This window comes from Esox lucius, chromosome 4, assembly GCF_011004845.1.
Source record: "Esox lucius isolate fEsoLuc1 chromosome 4, fEsoLuc1.pri, whole genome shotgun sequence".
NCBI classification, from domain to species: domain Eukaryota; kingdom Metazoa; phylum Chordata; class Actinopteri; order Esociformes; family Esocidae; genus Esox; species Esox lucius.
The window spans coordinates 9695867-9720026 of NC_047572.1; the positions used below are offsets into that span (position 1 = coordinate 9695867).

The 24160-nt window shown below is 41.9% G+C and overlaps 1 protein-coding gene across 7 annotated transcripts in view; it reads left to right on the plus strand.

Moving 5' to 3' along the window:
• fstl5 (follistatin-like 5) overlaps window positions 1–24160 on the plus strand; it is a 179587-nt gene that overhangs the window by 114325 nt on the left and 41102 nt on the right. For 4 of the 7 annotated variants that reach the window (XM_034291899.1, XM_013132285.3, XM_013132286.3 and 1 more), the window contains 5 exons: window positions 658–824; window positions 4080–4094; window positions 6018–6138; window positions 12201–12362; window positions 13228–13362. In XM_034291899.1, the coding sequence (XP_034147790.1) occupies window positions 658–824; window positions 4080–4094; window positions 6018–6138; window positions 12201–12362; window positions 13228–13362 (600 nt within the window). The remainder of the gene's footprint in view (window positions 1–657; window positions 825–4079; window positions 4095–6017; window positions 6139–12200; window positions 12363–13227; window positions 13363–24160) is intronic. The other 3 variants (XM_034291901.1, XM_010897190.4, XM_034291900.1) reach the window with 2 other exon arrangements.

A 24160-nucleotide genomic window follows, 5' to 3' on the forward strand; every position in this document is an offset into this window, starting at 1 on the left:
TCTAGTCAACTATGAAAGAGAGACAGAGCAATAGACAGGGAAATGCTGAGAGAAAGCAATCGGTGCCACTCCTTGAAAAATTCAGGATGAACATTTCTTATCTAACAGAACAAAATATCAAAACATCATTTGTAAATCAGTTGAAATTGTTCAAATGATGAAATCCTATAAGTTGGATATTTACAGGGAGGACCTGCAGAGTCAGTGGGTGGGGGTATGAGATCCTTTAGCTTTATGGAGGCACATATAGATAGAGGTGTAGCAGCAGATAGCATATATTCTGCACTGGTGTGATGAGGATGGTCTTATGTGTGTCTGTGTGTGTGTGTGTGTGGGGGGGGGGGGGCTCCTAGATTGGACTCATAACCTGTGGCAAAAATGGAGTTGAGTGCTGCCTCTTTCTCTATAGCTTGCATGATGCAGTCTCCCTATGGTGCAGCCTTTCGGTTTGAAGGACCCCAGGAAACGTCGGATATTGCAGAGTACATTATGAGATCAGCCTGCACACTCTCACATGCACCCACACACGCACGCATGCAGACACACACACACACACACACTTGAATTGTTACAGTCAAGCACCCTGGTGGAACAGAAGTGGCACTGTTCTGTGATTAACAGGTGATCTAATTACCGGATTGCTTTCTTTCTTTCCAGAGGTGTTTCAGCTCACCCTGCCCGATGACCAGAAATTGAGCATCACCAAGGTAACCGTTGGCCAGAGTGCTGTCTTGAGTTGCGCAATCACTGGGGAGCAGAGACCTCCCATCATTTGGAAACGCAACAATCAGGTTCTCAACTGGCTGGATCTGGAGGACATCAATGTAAGTGCTGCTTGCTGTTTCTCCTGAAATTGTTTTTCTTAGAGCTTTTTGAGGCCCTTTTTATCTGGGTTTGGTTGACTTTCCGGTATCTACAATAGCCTACCTAGTTTACTCGCACACACAAACAAAAACATGCACACATACTGTACATACACACACACACACACACACACACAGCTGTACTGTCCTGCTCAGCATCCCACCATCACTGTAGACGATGACCTAGACGAATCAAAGGATAAAGAGAAATAATACAGCGTTTGAACAGTGTTTTTGGTTTATCAGTTATTCACAGTGTTGGACATGCCGTCTTTGTATACTGCTGAGAGGGACAGTGTTCCCAGACAAAGGACAGCAACATAGTTTTGGTAGATAAGACAGGATGAAGCGGCAAGCCAAAGAGGTTCAGCTCTAAGGGGAAGTACCTTTATCATGTGGTTTCCTTTCCTTTTTAAAGACACTATAGGCATGGCTGCCCCCTATCTCCGTTCTGCCCCAGTAGATGTTGGACGAGCTGTAGCTGCCTTGACTGTGCATAATTGAGTCAACACCGTTGCTTGTGGATGGAGGTTCAGCGAATCCGCAAATGTAACATTAAATGTTGATGGCCCTTAAAACAGCACGAGGAGGTGCACAGCTGTCGCCAGTCATCGCTGAGCACCTTCCCCTCTGGAAATAGGATTTCTGTCCCCACTGTTTCCAAGCCCTTTAGCTTCTTGTGATCCCGCATTTACTTGCCGGGGAATCTACTTTTGTTGTCCATCCATCGTCTACTCCCCGAGGTGTTTGATGACTTGCATTTTAAATCAGGCACACTGCCGTCCCCTGTCCCCCAAGTACCTTTTACAATAAGCTATTAGTGATTTTGTAGTGCAAGCGTGGCAATGCTGACATGAGAATGCGGTCAAATAAGCCTATGCCAAGTTGGGTTAAATTGAGCGAGCTAGACTTAACTGTTTGGTAAAGTAAAATTGTCGGCTACGCGCAAAGCCTTGTCAAGTTTAGTAGCAGTGCTTTTGTGAGCTCATTAGACGCAATTAGCATAGACCAGTGTTTCTTTTACTTGTGGTCCACATGGGGATTTGTTTTTCTTCCAAGAAGTAATTTTACTCACATTTTGACAATGCCGATTGTCAATAATAATAATATGAACTTGTGTGAGTCTTCTGTTTGTGTGTTGGAGTGTAAGTGTGGGTTTGGGCATATAGTCAGTACTAAAGGGAGAGTGCATAAACAGACATAAATGCTGATAGCCATTTGATTACAATTTGGTGGTCTTCTTCATTGATTCCAAATTGACTGCATTATAGTTAAGAAAATTCTGCAAAATAAGTCAAAGTGACAGTATAAAGTAATACAGTAGCTTAGTGATAAGTAATACATAAACAACATAACACATCATGTGAACAACGCATTGCATTCTAGGAAGAAAACATTTATTAATTTCATTATGATGGTTAATACTGCCTTGTATTCTTTTTTATATTTGAAGCATAGTTTTTAGCAAATGTAAATGCTTGAGTGACTTTGTTTTGTCAAGCTTCTTTCTGAACTTGGTCACAGTCAGATAAATGTTTAGCAAAGACCATCTGTGAACAAAAATGATCTAATGCACTAACAAGTGGCATGGATAACTTGTAGACTAGACATGTGCACAGATAGACCAGGTGGGGGGCTTGAGCCTCTGCTCTTTCCCCCTCAGATGCGCTGTCCACGGCCCTACTTGCAGATGCGCACATTTTTTAAAAGTCACGTTGCTAGAGCAAGGCTTCAGGAAAAATAAACTTAGGATAGTTCTGCTGAAGATCTTAACGCAACATTTGTTTGCATATTGCCTTAAATTAATTTAGGTGTTCGTTAAGTCACCTTGGGACAAATTTTCTCTGACATGTTAGCATCACTTTCAATCCCATTCAAGGTAACTCTTCCCATGGCTTCCCACAGTGTGAGCTCAACTCTGATGCTGTTGTCTGTCAGCGTCGGATTTGATTGCCTCCCGCCATCAAACAGCACCCTCATTCACGACCTTGGGCTCGTTGCAGATGATTACACCAGATGGTCCACTGTCACGAACAGCCCGCAAGCCACGAGCACAACAAAAGCTCAAGAGATTGTCCACACAGTCCTTAATTTCTATCTATTAAAACACAAAAGTGGGTGTACCAAGCATTTTATTACTAGCTACACTAAGCAAAACAACAAGCCGAACTCCAATGGGACGTCAGCAAAACCCCAAAATCGGCTTACCCTAGATTATTTATAGCACTTAGTATTGCCGCTAAGTGCCAACAGAGTTTTCAAATAGCAAAGTGAGTGGTTTGTTCGCACCTGGTGTCCACTCAACCCCCTCTGTGTACACACAGTTTCACCGAAGTTTCGGCATAATTGTGTCCTTTAATATGACGAGGCCAGAAATGCCCACACTAATTAGAGTTGTATTCCCGTGATTGGATGTATAGGACTTATACTGTCTAATATGCTCAATGTTTTATTTTTCTAGAAACATCCTGTCAACAGTCCGACTCGGCGAATCCCGCATTAATCCAGATGGTGCGGTCGTATTATGAAGTTCAATAGAGCCGGTCTCCATTTTGACAAAGCAGCTTACTCTAATTCCATGAAAATGACAGTTGCTGGGAATTGCATCATCATCCTCAGCTGTTGGCTGGTATTAGAATGTTTCACATGGTAGAGGGGCCCGACTGTGATAATGACTATACCACAATGCGCGCGCTGCTCGGGAAAGTTATCTACATTGAGTCTGGCACTGTGTATGGACAGCCTACTCAGCCTGTTCGACATAAAAGCTTAAAGAGTGAATGCAGGCATTGTACTAAAGGAAAGATGACATATTGTGTCTCTGCACAATTTCCTTAACTTGATAGCCTGACCAAGGATTTATTGGTATTGCGGTTCATCCTCTAGTGTTCAGGGGCCTGTTTTACTGAGTGGGGTAGCAGCTCACATGTTAATCTCTATGAGCATACATTAACACCGCATGTACTGTATATTTTGAACTCTATGCAACATACTGCCTGTGTATGTACACCAGTTGATATTCATGGTTTGACACCAGATGCTGGCATAAAACAAGCTGTAGGAGAGTGTAACATTGTAGAAAGTGTCTAAGTCAACTTCAGAAAATGCCATGGTCTGCTTTATGTCCTGTCATGTCTTCCCTTAATGTTAACCTTTACTCAATCCTAACCTTTAAACTAACATCCAAGTATTTGTGATTATGTTCTTTCTCACCAGCAGATCCCAACAAAGGTATGTTTCATCGGTACTGAAATCACCAAGTGTTTACAGTGTTATCCCACATAAGCCCACAAAGCTAATGAATTCTGACCTTTTTTTGTGGCCAATGTATTTGACTGTGACATCCTATTGAGAATGTTGGTTAATACATCTAGCCTCACATGTCCTGCCCTCTCACGGGCTAATGACATGAGTTCTTGGCCCCCTTTGAGGGGTCAACTGATCACATAATAGGTTGCTAAGATAGGGCGTGGCAGACATTTTCTACAAAATGTCCTGTTTTTGTGACCGGGGACTCCTCTGGAACTCCATGCAGAGAAGGCGCTAACATCTGCAGGCATGAAGTAGCATTTATCTGGAGCAGGGACTTTGGCTAGCCGGGCGACTAAATATCTTTCCCTATACACATTCAGCTCTTCTGTTTCTCCGCCTCACATTCCTTCAGCATTCCATCAGGTGTAGGCGGGAGTGTGTGTGTGTGTGTGTGCATGGAGGGGGGTGTAGGGGTGTCGATAGCCCTCAGTGCCTCTCGTTCCACCCCTATGGCTTTAATTTCTCCCCCCATTCATTTTTCATTTAAAAGGGTGACACAACATGCTCTCTGCCAAGGGGCCAAAGCGCACCATCAATTCCCCTCACGCGGCGAAGGTCCGATGATCCGGCACAGCCCGAGTCTCACCCTCCCACCACTAAATGCTGTATATGTGAACAGAAAAGCTGTACCTGCCGAACGCGGTGGGTCATGCTTTGTGGCTGTCTACCAGGCGTATGTAAGCGAGGGACGACATGTACAGACTCCGAGAACCGAACAATGCCCATTGGACGTGATCGTAATTCTAATTGGATCATGACAAGAAACGCTGAAATGATTTGCTATCTTTCTTCAGGTGTGTCTGGGTTTTCATCATGGAAAGCTGCCTAATCAAAATGAAATGAATAGATTTTAATCAACGAAACTGAATGAAGGAACACTCCCGGGAGAAATGGCAAATTGTCTCGGAAAGTGTGAATGTTGCTAGGCGTCTAATGAGGAAGTCAAGTCGTTTCCAGATGGTTGCACTTCCTGAACATAGTATATGGATTCATTAGCTTTGGGGCTTCTTTTAATGTAATGGCTGTATTCTTTATTTTATTTTGATTTCTCTCTTATGCAGCACTTTTTTGTCTTCACCACCAGCTGATCATGACACATTTATTACATTTGAATGGCTCTTGTCACTTGCTATCCTCATGTATAGACCTGTCATTGGAAGTTGCCTGTGTTTTCGTACCGGAGGACATTGTGAAGCTTGTATTTGTGTCCTATGCATGTTCACAAAATGGAACGTTCAACCATCTTGCTCTTTTCAGCAATTTGTCAGATTGTCACTTCCATGTAATTACATTGAAAGACGTTAACTTGCCTCTGTTATAAAACTACCCCAACTTTCAATTAACTTAAACCAAAGATGACACAGTTTTATTTCTGGTTATCGTTGCTTTCTACTTTTTAATTGACAGATAATTTACATGTCAAAATGTTGCCTTATGCTTCCTAACCGCAAATGCGACATTACGTCAAGGATCCAGTATTGATTTGTTTTTCACTATGGTACTAGTCAAAAAAAATACTATAATTGGAAAATTATTCTTGACAGGCAAACAAATGCTCGTCTTTGACTGAAACCGATGGAAATGTGTGTCTCAGTGTGCCTTTATTGATCAAGTCCTCTTCCCCTTTGTGGCTGTATAAAAGTTCCAAAAACACACCGATTTTCTCTGTGAAACCCCTCAACCATGTTGCCTGAGCACATTGTTCACATTCACAAAACATTTTCATTTTCAGGTCAGAGCATTCTATATCATTCATACCGGAGTGAATAAGATTTTAAACCCATTTATTTTCCTCGCACACTGTCATTCTGACATCCGTCTTTCTGTTTTTTGTTGTTGCAGGATTTCGGAGACGACGGTTCATTGTACTTCACCAAGGTGACCACAAACCATATGGGGAACTACAGCTGCCATGCCGACGGGTATGAGGAGCTCTTGCAGACGCACGCCCTCCGGGTAAACGGTAAGCAGCCGCTGCTGCTCTGACCAAAATGAGACTGCTTGCCCTCGCACATCCTGCCACCTCGGGGTTGCCGCAATGTGACATGGCCAAATGCCCCTGGTTCTTCGAAATGCCACCGTAGAACCAGGAACCCGGGCGAAGTAAAACGAAATGCTCAATGCCACCTTAGCTTGTAAACGGATTGGTTTGGATGGTGAATTATGTCCCTGATTAGACCACTTTCACGTCTTTCAGGATCACCATTTAGTCAGATTTAGCGAATCACACAACGCTGAGTTCTGCAGAAACGCTTTCAAGTGCTAAATGGATTTTTTTCCCTATGTAATCGGAAACAAGGTCATCTCTTGTCAATGCTATGTTAATCACCTGACCTTCAACGGCAAACAGACAGTTTCCATTAACAGTGATCTTAAAGCACATATCACATAATGGTTATGTCTCACTTTAATTGGTTGAGAAACAAATTGGCTGGCCCGGGAAAATGCTGCCTGGCAATTGATTTCGGAAATGGATGGGGGGGATATAATTATGTTGACACAAGTGTGTTTTTGTGTTAACAGCCATTGGGGTTTACTAAGGGCCTTTTACTCAATAGGGTATGTATCAAATTTTTGAAAAGGCATTGGCTGGGGATAACTTTGACCTATCGCTGTAATAACAATTCAGGGTTCAGCCTAAAATTGACTTGGGTAACAGCTATATTATAGAATGGCTTAAATGAATAAGGATATGACGTGATAGCTTTAGCTTTAAGCAGAGCCGGACCCATTCTTCTGAGGGCCCTAATATATATTTAGTTGGCGGGCCCTTGTGGCATAACATTTTAGTGGGGAACCAAAATGTTTTATTTTAGTTAAATCAAGTTAATTCACTGAAGATTACAACAAATCTAAACATTGACATGACTAATTAACAGCTAATGGGTGAATGGCGTACTGAGAAAAAACTGCTAATGCACAACCACTTTTTGAAATTGCAGCTAGAGTATTTCGCTTTTCTTACTCTCATTAGAACTTTTTCCCATTTGTTAATTTGGGGCCCCCTAGTGGCATGGACCCTAAGCAATATCTTTGCCTTTTGCCTTTTCCTGGAGTCAGCCCTGGCTGAAAGCAATGCATTTAATTATGGTGAAATGTTCCATAGCTGCTTGAGTAATGCACAACAACTAATTACAGTAAGATGACTCAACAAAATCTCCTCTCTACAGGCTTTCCATATATTATTACATTAGAACTGTATCACATGATTTACACACTAGTTAATCAAGCAGTGCTGAGCATTTGCAGTGCCAATTAGTGAAATAAGCCATATAAGCATTGCCCTTATGCCTGGGGCTGTGCATAGCCTAAGTTGGTGTATATATACATATATATGTACACATTCAAAAAGAGCCCATGGATTTTGAAAAGCTGGTTTACACAGCTGTGTTCCTCATCCTCCATGGCTGGTTCTCTCTGTGGTGTGTGGAACCCTCTATGGGTGGCTACAGCTAGCGGTGAAGACAGGCCTAATGAGTCTGGGCCAAGGAAAAGCGTTTTCCATGGTGGGGAGCCAGAACACTCTAAGGGCCCATTCAATCGGGCTTGCCTGGTTGTGATACTTGAGATGTGAGAGACAGAGCAGGAGAGGGAGAACTCCAGTCAATTTGGTGAAAAGTTGAAAGTTAGAAACCACTGTCGAGCATGATGGTTACGCTCTCCCCTGAAGTGTTGACTGTGTTTGTGTGTGTGCATGCATGTCTGTCTGCGCGTATGTGTGTCTGTGTACAGTACGTGTGTGTGTGGGTGTGTGCGGTGGAGTTGCGTGCATGTCTGTGTGCACGCGCATACCTTTGTGTGTTTATTTTTGTGTGTGTGTGTGTTGCTCACACAACGCCACCAGTGCTGAGGGGAGGCTTGCGGTGCGATTGACGGTAGGCTGGGGAGTTTTATGATGGAGCTGTCAACTCTACTGGGTTCCATCCTCCCGCTTCTATGTCTCTTGACACTCCGAGGAAGACATCAGCCAACGACACGTCTTCAATCTTGTCCAGATCTAGTTTTGAGTGTATCAACCACACTGACTATATTTCCCTTTGTTTCGTGACTGGCCTGAGACAATTGCGATGATTGAAAACAGGAACGTGAAATGCGTTTACGGAATACCTTGTGTAAAATTGAGGCCAAACCAAGGGAGAGTATTTTAGTAATGTTGTTCTTCTATAAAAAATTGAAATGTTTAGAGAACTATATACAGGGGATATAAAAAGTCTACACACCTCTGTTAAAATGCCAGGTTCTTGTGATGTAAAATAACTTTTTCCACCTTTAATGTGACCTATAACTTGAACAATTCAATTGAAAAACAAACTGAAATCTTTGAGGGGAAAATAAAAAACTCACAATAACCTGGTTGCATAAGTGTGCACATCTTTAAACTAATACTTTGTTGAAGCACCTTTTGATTTTATTACAGCACTTGATTTTATTACAGGGTAGGAGTCTATTAGCATGGCACATCTTGACCTGGCAATATTTGGCCACTCTTCTTTGCAAAAGCGCTCCAAATCTGTCAGATTGCGAGGACTCCTGTGCACTGCCCTCTTCATAACACCCCACAGATGTTCAATTGAATTCAGGTCTGGGCTCTGGCTGGGCCATTCCAAAACGTTAATCTTCTTCTGCTGAAACCATGCTTTTGTGGATTTGGATGTGTGCTTTGGGTCGTTGTCGTGCTGAAAGGTGAAATCCCTCTTCATCTTCAGCTTTCTAACAGACGCCTGAAGGTTTTGTTGCAAAATTGCCTGGTATTTGGAACTGTTCATAATTCCCTCCACCCTGACTAAAGCCCCGGTTCCAGCTGAAGTAAAACAGCTCCAAAGCATGATGCTGCCACCACCATGCTTAATTGTGGGTATGGTGTTCTTTGGGTGATGTGCAGTGTTGTTTTTGCACCAATCATACCTTTTGGAATTATGGCCAAAAAGTTCAACCTTGGTTTCATCAGACCATAATACATTTTCCCATGTGCTTTTGGGGGACTTGATGTTTGTTTTTGCCAACTTCAGCCAGGCTTGGATGTTTTTCTTTGTAAGAAAAGGCAATTTTGACACCCTACCCCATAGCCCATTCATATGAAGAATACGGGAGATTGTTGTCACATGTAGCACACAGCCAGTACTTGCCAGAAATTCCTGATGTTCCTTTAATGTTGCTGAAGACCTCTTGGAAGCATCCCTGACCAGTTTTCTTCTTGTCTTTTCATACATTTTGGAGGGAAGTCCAGTTCTTGGTAATGTCTCTGTTGTGCCATATTTTCTCCACTTCTTCACTGTGTTCCATGGTATATCTAATGCTTTGGAAATTATTTTGTACCCTTCTGATATCTTTCAACGAAGAGATCCCTTTGATACTTTGGAAGCTCTCTGCGGACCATGGCTTTTGCTCTGAAATGCAACTTAGAACAGCTGAACTTTATTTGTGATTAATCAGAGTCACTTTAAATCAGTGGTCACCAACCTTTTCAAGCCTAAGATCACATCCCAAGTCCAAATGTAAACCAAGATCTACCACTTGCAAAAAATTATGAAAAAACGAGGCCACAATGTAGTTTTTCATTCTTTGTTGCCTGTTAGTCACTACAAAAATACTTTTGTATTAATTGTATCTTAATTCTAATACATTTTCAGTATGAAAATTAGTTATTAATCCATATGAAATGTGTATTTCTCTCCGGCACGTTCTGCGAAGATCGCGGGTCAGTATCATCAACTTCATCTTTGCAGCCGACACAAAAAAACATTTGTTTATTAATAAACAGTTAAAAGTCTCATTGAAATATTTTACATATTCATAATCATTACTTTTGCTGGTTCTTTGAGACAGCTTTTAGGTGCCGTTTACATGAACGCGTCACCACTCCATCAGAACCGAAAACATAGAGAGAGCTCTTCATAGAGGCTATTTGATTGGACAGCCTCTCCCTCCCCTAGACACCATTTACTGCACACAACAGGCTCACACATGGTGCATTTTAAATTAATAAATAATAATGAATACAAATATTATTTTTTTTCTCTGAATTTGAAAACCCTTCGCGATCGCCTTAAAATGCTCCCAAGATCGACTTGTCGATCGCGATCGACAGGTTGGTGACTCATGCTTTAAATTATGGCAGGTGTGTAATGACTTCTATTTAACAATGTGATTGGTTAATTCTGAACACAGGTTAATCCTGAACCACATCCCCAGTTATAAGAGGGTGTGCACACTTATGCAACCAGGTTGTTGTAAGGTTTTTATTTTTCCCCCTTGAAGTTTTCAGGGTTTTTTTCAATTGAATTGTTCACATTATAGGTCACATTAAAAGTGGAAAAAGTTCTGACATAATTTATTTTTGTCTCATTCTTTTACATCACAAGAACCTGGCTTTTTAACGCGGGTGTGTAGACTTTATATCCGCTGTATTTTTAGTCTCTGTTAATAATACCTCACAGGCTGTTTTACAAGGCACACCTGCTGTGGAATATCAATTCAGAGTACAACCATTTTAGAAGGTCTTAGTAATCTGCAAATGGAATGACCTCCAAAATGTTCTTCTGATAACCCTGAATCAGTGTAAACAGTAGAAATTAAATATAAGTCTCCTGTTTATAGTCAAATGTTATTGCCTAAACTTAGTAAAATAATGTGATAATGGTTTCTTTTGGATTACATTCTCATGGAAGCAGTAGAAATAGGCTACAAAAAAGCATAAAAAGCATCATACTGTTCAGACATGCTCAAGCAGAACATTCATGAAGGTGTTATTTTTTCCATACCTGAATTGAGTATCATTTCAAAAACGTAATGGTTTGCAAGCATGCTTTCGGAATATTTGCTGGTGACATTACTCGTGGTAGATATAAAAAATATATGTATCAGACCACGTTAACGGGTAACAAATGACATGTTCAGTTGCTCCCCGACTCTGATGTTAGTAGGCTCTGCCAAGACTTTCTAGTTGGCTTTCCAGTTGGCATGTCAAGCCGTCCTGGGTGGCGTTCTTCCAACCTGAGGCAGGTTTTAGGCAGCAAGTTCTAGGAATTCGAATGCTACAGGGGAGCAGATGGCCATGGCACCAGACTACTTTCTAGTCTCACTCTCACCTGTCTGGCCAAAGGCTTCCTCTACCCAATCAAAATCACTGTGCTAGTGGGGCTTCATGTCTACCTTTCTGGAGTCAGCCAGGATAGCAGAATGGCAATTACCTCTACAGTGTTAGTGTAGGTTCTATTTTGAATTTTTATTGTATTGTTGCAATTGTTTGTCTAAACTGTGATTATAACTAATGAGGTAGTAGTGCATTGCCACGCTGATTAAATTAAACTTTTTTTTATTTGTATTACTGTTCAACAAGGTTTTTTGTTCACAGTGCCGAGCTGTCTGACTTTTGTCATAGTAATATCAGGAAGATAGCATGCTATCCGTTCTAAGGATTATTCAAATGTATTCTTTTGATTCTGCCCTCATACCATGAAATATGCTAACAAGTTATAGGGGTCCTGCATTAGATCCATGTCCTAGTTTAATAAGCAATGCATAAATGCATAAAAATGACTCACGTCAAAAACAGACACTGAACGCTAGGTGTAGAGCATTGCTTTTAAATTTGTTATATCAAAACACTTCTTACATGTATTTTTTAGATACTAAGTGCTATAAATTAGCTGCTTTTTTATTGTCTTTTCTTTCCCCTCTTTTCTGTCCCATTCCCTTGCCTTGACAAAAAGGTTAAACACCCCATAAATGTATGGCCAGCTCCACCTTGGTTCATTCCCATATTTACTTAAAAGATTTGTTTGGAGCGGCTCTTCCTGAGCACACTAACAATTGTAATGGCATTCAGCATATGCTGGATATGCACTTGATCCTATTGATAGTATGTTAATGTGGAGGGAGAACTTAAATGGACTTGAAAGACAATCTAAAAGAAAACTTCTCCAATAAGGCTACCTCGTTCCTCAAATGCCTTCAACAGAGTCTGTAGGTCTGAATTCATTTTCTAATTTTTTTCCCCCTCTCTTTTCCTTTTTCCCAATGCAGTTCCTCCTGTCATCCGGGTCTACCCAGAAAGCCAGGCCCGGGAACCAGGGGTGACGGCCAGTCTCCGCTGCCATGCGGAGGGGATCCCCAACCCACAGCTGAGCTGGCTGAAGAACGGCATGGACATCACTACCAAGCTGTCCAAGCAGCTCACCCTACAAGGTGAGTTCAAACTATGAGTCATTACATGAAATTGGGTTCTAGCGATGCTGGCAGAAGTTTGAGCCATGTTAAGCAGAATACACAGAAGCAAAACATTTTCAGCCAAAATGGAAAATCTGTGTTCTTTTTGGACAAGTTCATTTCAACCATTTTTACTCCATTGTAAAACCTTTTCCATTTACTGTAGACAACCCAGGTTAAGTATACTTGATATGCCTCAGGTCCTTTCCTAGTGCTTTCTTCTGTATGGATGACAGATCCTATGCTAAACCACCGAATCAGTTGTCAGGGTTTTCGAACCTTTCCAAGATGAGCAGAAACCCTGCTGTGACCGACAGTTAGATAAACCGAAACACAATGACTCCCACTGCATGGGACAACTTTGCAATATCCCCCATTTTGACTTCATCCAATCCTGTTAAGAGCTCTTATAAGTCTCCCGCCTCCTATCCTATTAGACTCAGTTATGTAATAATACTTTTATTAAAAAAAAGTTCACCAAGTATATAGGTGTCTGTGTGTGTCTCTGCGTGAGTGTGTGTGTGTCTCTGTGTGAGTGTGTGGGTGTCTGTGTGTGTGTCTGTGTGAGTGTGTGGGTGTCTCTGCGTGAGTGTGTCGGTGTCTGTGTGTGTGTCTGTGTGAGTGTGTGGGTGTGTGGGTGTCTCTGCGTGAGTGTGTGGGTGTCTGTGTGTGTCTGTGTGGGTGTGTGGGTGTCTCTGCGTGAGTGTGTGGGTGTACACATAGATGTTTATTTTTTTACCTCTCTGTGCCAGGAGTGACATTTTGTGCGCGTGCACACGCCTGTCCGTCTGTCTGTTCTGTGAATGTGCGCGTACACGCTCAAGTGCAGTTTTGTGTTGCCCAGCTAACGGGAGCGAGGTGCACATAAGCAACGTCCACTTCGAGGACACGGGGGCGTACACCTGCATCGCCAGGAACAGCGCCGGGGTTGACGAGGACATCTCCTCCCTGTTCGTGGAGGACTCGGCACGCAAGACCTGTATGTATAAGTCATGGTTCCTCTTCTGTGAGTGTGTGTGCGCGTGTGGATAATGGAGATACGCAGCTCAAACTGCTTAATAATTCAGTCACTTGTTAATAGTTTATAACCTACAGTGTAATAATAGAACTTTCAGCTGGGGAAATAGTAGAGACAGCTACTGTACACACTGTCAAATCTCAGTTCTAGTGCTTTGGGGTCTGGCTATGGACGGCAATGGTTTTCACTGGCAAGACGGCTTCTATTCAGGTTGTTTAAAATCCTTGTGTTTAATGGTGTTGTAGATTCCTCTTTTATTAAAGGAGATTTGGCACTGATTTGAAGCTGCCATCAAAAGGATTGCGAAATTAGTTCAGCTTTATTGTGTGACGGCCACAATGGACAGAGTAGAATTGGTACGACACAGCTCTATTCATTGAGTCTGTGTGCAAAATCGTGCTTTGTCGTTGTCATCTACCTTTCTAAAATGTCAAAATCGGTTTAACTTCTGATTGCGAATCATATTGTGACTAATCCTGTCCTCTGCTAATAATGCCTGTCAGAGCCTAGTGGATTAGGAAAACCAGCACAGTCATTAAAATGGGCGACATTTGATCTCATTGGCAATATGCTAACATCCACTAGCGGCAATGTGAGAGTCTGTTACCGTCTAGTAGGCCCACAGTGAGCTAGGATGTTGGGAATGTGGTTGAAGATGAGAGCCACGCCAGGATTTTGCGTCCCAGTGTCCCATTGTCAGGCGCTCACTTTTCATAGTTTTTCACTCCATTATAAGTCCTAACCTTCAGTTTAACTTTTACATTTGTTTGTTCAAACTCTAAACATATCCACTCCGTAATAAATTCTAACCTTCAGTTTAACTTTTACTTTAGCGCAGTTGGACTGCTGGCTGTGATAAGGCTAAAATATTCAGTTATAAAAATAGCGCCGCACAGGTTTTCGACGACACCTCAGATGGCTCCGACACCTCAGATGAGCTAATTAAGACAGGCTACAGTTTCAGGTTGCCATTTCTTTTTTAGTTTGAGCTGTGATAACACTGTGGAAAAAGAACATAACAACATGACAACCTTAAAGCCTGAATGGTCCACAGACATAAAACATTTGATAGTCTGGCTATTTTGAAATTATATCAACGCTATATGCACCACCCCGCATTTAACAATAATCGTCCTCAGTTCATTTGTAAGTGTTGACAGCTTGAGTGTCGCTGAGAATCCTGAAAACTCCTAAAAGCAAATGATCCGGTATCCCAGAACATGGCCGTGCCTGTGCACGTTCTGGGCAATGACGTGAGCTTAAGACACTGACGTGAACCTCAGATGATGAGGATGCAGTCGGTTCGTCCTGGTGACACATGTCAACCGCACCGTCACACATCACAGGATCGAGCTTCCCGGGGTAAGGCCATCTTGGATGCTTTGACACCGCAGACTATGATGAAGCCACTCATGGACAATCACAGCCATTTTGGATCATCTTCGACCCTGAGATGGTACTTACTCTGGCAGTCAGGAAGCAGCCAGTCGCCTTCTTTGAAGCTTGGAAGCCACTGTGTCTAATAAAACTGCACAGGGGTGGTCGGCACACTGGCGACCGGTTCGCATTCACAAGCCATGGGCTACATCAAAGAGATGTTAAAATGGTCACCTTTTCATTTTACTGTGTGTGTTGGTGGGGTGGTGACTCAAAATATAGGGCGCACAGTTCAACCACCCAACAGCAGCCCTGGATGCATGTTTGATCCCACCTGGTCTCTCCTTATTACCCCTGTGGGCTCTGGGATGATCCAGAAGCTTGGCTTGCTCTGCTAGAGCACAGTGAAGTCCCTTGGGTTGTCTGTCTAGCCCTGAGGCTACGCCAGCGCTCTGAGTCAGTGTGCAAGCTGAAGCTCCACTGTACATAAGTGGATGCATCCCTGCGCTCTATTTTTTCCCACCATCCTTAGCGAGGGAGGGAGAGGGCGAGGGAGAGATGGAGGGAGAGGGAGGGAGGGACGGTGCGGGACGGAGGGAGGGAGAGGGCGTTCCTTCATGCACTGTGAAATCTGAATGTTAAACTAGCTTGCTTTACTGCTAACTTTAACTTCTTTGCAATGTGTTTAGGCATACAGTCTCAACCAAATTTTACATGTTAATATATATAACTTAGTGTGAAACAATTAGTATTTCACCCTACACTGAAGCTGTATCAAGATCACATAGTTGCTGCCTCAAAATTCTAATTCTACACAGTTGTCACTAAGCAGTTGGAGATACATTTCAGGCAGACAAAATTATACATGTACATACATATGTATATAAGGCCAAATGATGTACTGTGTATATGAACACATTTAGTTTTATATTTATTGACATTTGGTCCTAAATTAAGTTATAGGCAAAGCGATGCTTTGATTATGAAAGACAGAAATGCAAAAGTGATCTGAATGTTTTTAATATTTGATCTGAATGTTTTTAATTCACTGTAACATAGCCCCACAGCTATTAATGTTCCCAATGTTCTAGTACACCTGCTCCCTCTTATCAATATATAGGAAAAAATAATTGCACACACACATGCCACACACACACACCACACTCTCTTTGAATAGCTAATGCATCCCTTTTCAGTTCTTCCTGCATGACGAAAATGTGTGCTTAGCCTGAAAAAGCTGATGATTTCCTACTCAAGATTGAATGTTTTTCATGTTTAACATGTCTCATATATCATATATCAGTACAGGTACAGCAGCATAAACTTTATGAAAGCTAGTGTTTAAAAATGGCTTTTATTTCAGTTTTGACAAAGTTCACCCCCCATGGACAGATTGGAAGCTGATTTCACCCTGTCACTTTACCACTTCCTCTCTGGCTGGGGCATTATTGGAACTCATTGATTTGGCACCCTGATTTCTTTACGGTTTCAAAAAAGGTCTCAAAACAGCAGTTATTTGCTGCAAATAGTTCCACTATCAATGTTGTGTCTATATGGCAACAATAAATGGCGATAGGATAGTTCTAGTCCAAAACATAATTTTTTTCTGTTGGAGTCATCAGTTACCCACATACACACATCGACAATGAGATGAAGTCATTGACTTATTGACAAAAGAACGATCAGCAAATAGTGACTCCACATCACATATGTCAAACCCAAGGCCCGTGGGCCGATCTAGGCCAGCTGCACATTTCTGTCAGGCCCGAGCGGTATGACATGAATTTTAAATAGATTTTGGCCCGCTTCCATACTGCCCACACGCACTGCACTACAAGTCCCAGCAAGCAATGCCAACATGCTGCGCGCTAAACATCAGCTTACCGCCACCCCTCCTCCTCTCACTCACAAGACAGTTGTGATCCAGCGCACCGTAACGGTTTTAGCAGCAGCCTCGTTCCCTATCATCATAAAAATATTAGCTAGCTAGCAGCCAATCAGCCAGAAAATGGAAAGTTGACAGTGAAGGCAGGTTATTTCATGACAGGCGGGAGTTGGAATACTTGTTTGTCGACCATAAAGAAAAACATGTTCGTCTCGTTTGCCAGGAGACTCTGGCCATGTAGCATAAGAAGTCAATATGAGACAAAACACTGACAAATATGGGGACTTAAGTAGGGAGCGGAGGCAACAGAAAGTGGCAGAGGTAAAGAAGAAAGCAATGTTTTCTTAAGCAAAAGCACATAGTGATGCAGCAGTTAAAGCCAGTTGTACACCAAGGGTGATTTTCAGAAGTTGTGCATGCGTAAAGTTAGCCATGTGCTGTGGCCAGATAAAAAGCAAGCATTTGCGAATATCAGTCTTTGCAGAAATACAGTGGCAGATTGTGTGGATTAGCTAGCCATCGATCTACAAGAGCAGCTCACTGAAAATGGAAAATCCTTTGTAGCTTACTCACTTGCTGTTGACGAGAGTACTGATTCTAAAGACACTGCTCAACTATCAATTTTCATCTGTGGGGTGGATTCTAACTTATCCGTTACAGAGTAACTCTTGGGCGTTCAAGCAATGCATGACACTAACAAAATGAAATTGAAATTGCTTTGGGATAAACTTACTGGACTGACAACAGATGGGGCACCCGAAATATGCGGTGGAAGGAGTGGATTGGTTGCAGGAACAGAATTGCCCAGGAGAGTTATGCATCAGGAGGGAGTTAACTTCATTGGGGCTTTGAACCACCATCAGGGTTCAGTAATTTCTTCAGGAGATTAATTTGGAATATGAAGATGTCATACCATACAGAGGCGTGCTATATAATTTTGTGGACAGCAAGGGCCAAACATCAATGTGCTACAGAATGAAAGGTGGTTTTGTAGGTTGGCTTTTTTGTGTGACATAAAAAGCAATCTCAACACACTTAACCTACAATTGCAGGGACGCAATCATGTGATCACCAACAGGTTTGGCTCTGTAAAATCCCTCGAAATGAAATGTCATTAGTGTGAGAATCAAATGTGCAAAGACGTGCACATTTTGCTGAGAAACTGAGCATACTTTCACTAGAAGATTAGACTTAATTGGATGTGAACAGCGAACCAGCGGACATTCAGATGGAACCGACAGAACTTCGATTCAGCCACTGCTCAGCCTACAGGCTTCTCTAATGCTGTGCATGTTTGGTAGCACATATCTGGGTGAACAGATAAACAAAAAATTTCACTGATCATGTCTTCCAGAGATACACCTTCACTCAATTCTCAGAGTTGCAGCAGCTCAGGAGTTGACCCCCAAAAATGTATAAACTTGCATAAAAGAAACAAAGCCATGTGTCTTCTATAACATAAATAAAATAGATGTCTCACCGCAAATGTGTCTATTTGTTATATATACAGTGGGGAGAACAAGTATTTGACACACTGCTGATTTTGCAGGTTTTCCTACTTACAAAGCATGTAGAGGTCTGTAATTTTTATCATATGTACACTTCAACTGTGAGATACGGAAACAAAAAGAAAAATCACATTGTATGATTTTTAAATAATTAATTAGCATTTTATTGCATGACATAAGTATTTGATCACCTACCAACCAGTAAGAATTCCGGCTCTCACAGACCTGTTAGTCTTTCTTTAAGAAGCCCTCCTGTTCTCCACTCATTACCTGTATTAACTGCACCTGTTTGAACTCGTTACCTGTATAAAAGACACCTGACCACACACACAATCAAACAGACTCCAACCTCTCCACAATGGCCAAGACCAGAGAGCTGTGTAAAGACGTCAGGGATACAATTGTAGACCTGCACAAGGCTGGGATGGGCTACAGGACAATAGGCAAGCCGCTTGGGCAAGCAGCTTAGGCAAGCAGCTTGGCACAATTATTAGAAAATGGAAGAAGTTCAAGATGACAGTCAATCTCCCTCTGTCTGGGGCTCCATGCAAGATCTCACCTCGTGGGGCATCAATGATCATGAGGAAGGTGAGGGATCAGCCCAGAACTACACGGCAGAACCTGGTCAATGACCTGAAGAGAGCTGGGACCACAGTCTCAAAGAAAACCATTAGAAACACACTATGCCGTCATGGATTAGTGTGTTACTAAGCCCCTGCTCAAGCCAGCGCATGTCCAGGCCCATCTGAAGTTTGCCAATGACCATCTGGATGATCTAGAGGAGGAATGGGAGAAGGTCATGTGGTCTGAGACAATAACAGAGCTTTTTGGTCTAAACTCCACTCGCCGTGTTTGGAGGAAGAAGAAGGGTGAGTACAACCCCAAGAACACCAACCGTGAAGCATGGAGGTGGAAACATCATTCTTTGGGGATGCTTTTCAGCAAAGGGGACAGGATGACTGCACCGTATTGAGGGGAGGATGGATGGGGCCATGTATCGCGAGATCTTGGCCAACAACCTCCTTCCCTCAGTAAGAGCATTGAAGATGGGTCGTGGCTGGGTCTTCCAGCATGACAACGACCCGAAACACACAGCCATGGCAACTAAGGAGTGGCTCCATAAGAAGCATCTCAAGGTCCTGGAGTGGCCTAGCCAGTCTCCAGACCTGAACCCAATAGAAAATCTTTGGAGGGAGCTGAAAGTCCGTATTGCCCAGCGACAGCCCCGAAACCTGAAGGATCTGGAGAAGGTCTGTATGGAGGAGTGGGCCAAAATCCTTGCTGCAGTGTGTGCAAACCTGGTCAAGAACTACAGGAAGATATGATCTCTGTAATTGTAAACAAAGGTTTCTGTACCAAATAGTAAGTTCTGCTTTTCTGACGTATCAAATACTTATGTCATGCAATAAAATGCAAATTAATTACTTAAAAACCTTACAATGTGATTTTCTGGATTTTTGTTTTAGATTCTGTCACTCACAGTTGAAGAGTACCTGTGATAAAAATTACAGACTTCTACATGCTTTGTAAGTGGGAAAACCTGCAAAACCGGCAGTGTATCAAATACTTGTTCTCCCCACTGTAGGTGGATTGAGTTTGACACCCCCGCCCTACACACTCAACCTCAACATAATTGAAGCCGTGTGAAGCTGTGTGAAACCGTGTGAAGCTGTGTGCGATCACTTAAATGGGGGAAAAGAACAAAAAAAATGCCAAAGTCAAAGAAAAGTAATTGTAAATCCTAGAAGAAGCTTGGAAGAATTTAACATAGGACTACTTGAAAGAAACAACATGACAGTTTAAGTGAATTGCGTTGGTGTTACATTTTAGAAGAGACCACACAAAACACTGACTTGTTTTAAGAACACATTTTCTATTACTTTTCATTCTGTTAATGTTTCTTTGTGTCTACTTCAATGTTCAATGTTCAGTTTTTTTCAACTAAATAAGCACTTACTGCTCAGATAAATGGCTTTAAACAGTTTGCTCAGGTGGCATTAGATGTTTGCCCAGAATTGTGTTTACGATCTAGAAATGAGGCCAGTTAAAAATGCATCATATTTGAATGTACATTTCACAATTTAACATAATGGTAGCCTAGTTTTTGTGCTTAGATTTTTAAATGGTTCCAGATTGGTGAGAATTTGGAACGAATCTAATCTAATTTAGGAGCCAATTAATCCCTATTTTAGTTGATGGAGCAAATTGAGTCTACTCTGTATGTTCACTAGTTTAGAGGTCACTTCAGACATGCAAGTCACCTTATGATGGCTTAGAAAATAATACGTAACTCTTACAGGAATCCAGACGGAGTTAGGAAATGTCCCAATAGGAATGTGTATTCATCCACAAACTGCCTTCAGAATGACTGCATTCAGAATCAGGGTAAAAATATGACATGAAGGTCTAAACGCTTTAAACTGGAACAGCCATTTCAGTAATGGGTGTAACCAAACTGATTAACTAATTGAATTAGTTTAGAAACACTTACGTTAATAATCGTTGTGTAACATGATCATCATCTGATGATCTGTGGTAGAGCATGCTGGGATATAGGATGAAGGTTGTGGTTTTGCTGGGACCGTTTAATAAGTTAAATGCAATACTAGAGTTCTTTTACAGCACTCCTCAACATTTGAAATATTTTCACCTTTAAACAAAATCAAGACTGGACTATTTGCTGTGTAGTGTCCCTGAGTTGGCTTATTTACCTTAGCTAAGCTATTCCTAGACATGTTCTGCCTCCCTGTTACCTCTATCCTCCATTCATCCATGCCGTCGGCCCCTCAATGACCTTCCAACTTCCCTGCGAACGATACAACCATACAACCTTGATGTCTTTTGCAGCTGGAGCCAGGTATAAACTTTCACCTCAGTGCAGCTTCTACTGAGAAAGCAGAAATCATCACTCAATGTAGTTGACCAGTATTTGCTATAGCTCAATCTCCTTCATATCCTTTCTTCATATTTTATGGGGAGATGTTTATTCGTCCAACACTGCTTTCCTCTTTTCCACTATTTTCAAATTGTGAGTTATCACTCTTGCAAATGGTCCACTACTCTAAATAAATGCTTCATACATCAGATATGTAGTATAAAGAAATATTGATATCTTGATGGCCTTATTGAACATAGTGTTGATAGATTGCTCCAGTAGCTTAGTTACAGTAATAATAAGCAGCAGATGAGGTGAGAGACATGATACTCTAAGCGAAGAATGAACACGACTCTGCCGATTCACCCTGAGCTCGTTCAAGGTCAAAACCCTGCTTCTTGCTACCGCATCAAAGTGAATAGTTTTTGTTGAAGTCATTTGTACGCTTCATTGCCATCGACAAAGCGAGCAGACAATATTCAGAGTGCTTCTTAAGAGTAAACTGTCACCCATGGCAGAACACAATCAATCTGACAGGAACCAGTGCTAAACTGGCATGAATACAGTGGATATAAAAAGTCTACACACCCCAGTTAAAATGCCAGGTTTTTGTGATGTAAAAGATTGAGACAAAGATAAATCATGTCAGAATTTCTTCCACCTTTAATGTCACTTATAACGTGAACAATTCAAGTGAAAAACAAACTGAAATCTTTGAGGGGAAAATTCAAAACTGGTTGACAGGATCTAAGTCAACACTGTGAAAGTTGAACAACAGAGTTCTGCAGTTTGTCCCCAAGTAAGGAGGACATTTTAGATGTAGGTTTTCTCCTGAATGTGATTTCATCTAGAACACGCTGCCTAGAAACCTCTGTACATGGTCCTGTCTTATTAGCTTTTAAAATGAAATCCTTTATGACAGTACATTATGTATCATAAGGCTGTGTAATTATTCCCTTACCCAGTAATGTTAGGAAACTAGTGGTTTACAGGCCACATTAGGCCTGCAAATCACTTAATGCTGGCTTGCATAGTAATGATTTGTGATGATTTGATGACTGAAAGTAATGGTTTGTAGTTAGATGTTGTTAGGACCTGATGAAGTTACCAACATATTAAAATAATAACTAATTAAATGGCATTCATGTTGTTATATCCTTCCAAGAGATGTAGTCTTTACACAAATCTATGGTTGCTACCCAAACCAATCGGTTGTTTGCCTGGCATTGCCCATTCAAAAGCAACTTTGGGCTGATAGCTGGACAGGGACTGCTGCTGTCTGCTATACTCTGTCCATGTTTCTGAATTCAGCACATTATCTTGCTCATCAAGCAGAAAGAGCTAAAGGCTAGACTTTTGGCCTACCTAGCGGACCCTTTTACAGAAAGGGGGAATTAATGTAATCATAACTGACAATGTATTTATTTCTATCACCCCAGACGATGCTTTGGGAGCTTTCCCCGTTAATTATATGCCTTCAAAGTAAAAGATCTATAGCCCACTAGACAAAAGACAAGACATAACATTCCTTTCAACCAATTTTAATTAATGATTTGCTTTAATATCTACTGAAGCTGACAGTCTAGCTGTGCTACTTATTGTACATCACATTTATCTGTACATTCCCCCGTAGGGTGCATTTGTTAAAATATCCATCAGGGTCTGTGCTGCGGAAGGCTGGCTGCTGCCTTTTGTATGTTGATGGTGCTGCAGTGTTCTCATTGTTTTCGATGAAGACATTGCTAGAGTGTTTCCCCGCCTAACTGATGGACGCCATTAGCTTGGCGACAAACTTTCGCATCTATGCTCACTCACTGACGTCTCCCCGTCTTCTAAACTGGCATTAGCCAGTTTCTGGACTTAAGTGGTTCTGATGCTGTGATTTGTGTTTTGTTCCCGCCGCCCGGCAGGTCTTGTGTAGACAGATGGTTTACCCCCACCGAATCAGACATCGATTCCCTGATACACTCTCCTCTCCTTGGGTGGAGATGAAATGCAGGAGCATCCTGTGGACATTTCAATAAATATTTATCTAGTGATGCCACTGGGCATAACAGGTTCCCTGGTCGCTCATATGTGAATCCCCTCTCGGACTCCCAGCTCCTCTCCACTGCGTCCATGATTCTTCACAGCCTCGTTAAATGTTAGGGTGGTGTTTCCGAGAAAGAGAATATATTGTTTTAATATTGTTATGCTGTCACTTTGAGCAGACATTTTAAAGAAAAGGGCAGGCTATGACAGGCCATGAACAACACACCTCAGGCCGTTTGTCTGTTTTTATGAGGAACAGGTTTGTCTTTAGTTGCCTCTTCCCCTGTTTTCTTCAACCCAGATGCAACTTGAGTTCGAACCACACTTTCTCGACCGGGCCCTTGGAGAACAGGGATTCAGAGACTCTGAGTTTCGTAGCTGCTCTTCCGTACTCATGCCGCCAAAAAAGATCAAAAGAAATGTTCCACTCATCCATTTTCATTTTGCAACAACGTATTGATTTCACTACCAAGTCAAGTGGAAAAAAATCATGTTGCTATGACAACCAGCTCAACTTGCTATCTGTCTCATTCGGACACCTTTACTTTCATCTGTTTTCCTGAGGAATGATTTGGGCTTTAATTGTCTGTTTCTCTCTTTTCCTTTTTGACCCAGAAGTAATTCGTGGTCGAACCACAACTTCATAGCTATGTCATGTCCTTTTCATTTATGTGAGGGTGGCTGGTGGTGATAATACAGTTGAGCCCACTCTGGAGTGCCATGTAGCGCCTTACTAACTGTGTGAGAAGGATGGTAAACTCCTCCTTAGTAACAGTTATTTTTTCTCTGCTAGACAGCCCTTGCATTGGGCGGTCCAGTTTGCGTTCTTAAAATGTTTTACGTAGTTGTGGCTTTTCTTTAGGGTTTGAATGCAGCATCTGACAAGTATGCGTGCCTGCCGTTTATTTCTTTATCACTTTTTCTCATTCCCCTATACTCAAAGTATCGTAAGAAATATTTCACTCAGCGATTTATGCTTTAGGAACATTTTTTTTCTTTATATAGCAAGTCAAAGGAATGTTTATTTTGCTGTGACAACCTGCTATACTCTTTGACTGTCTTGTTCGTACAACTTTACGTTCT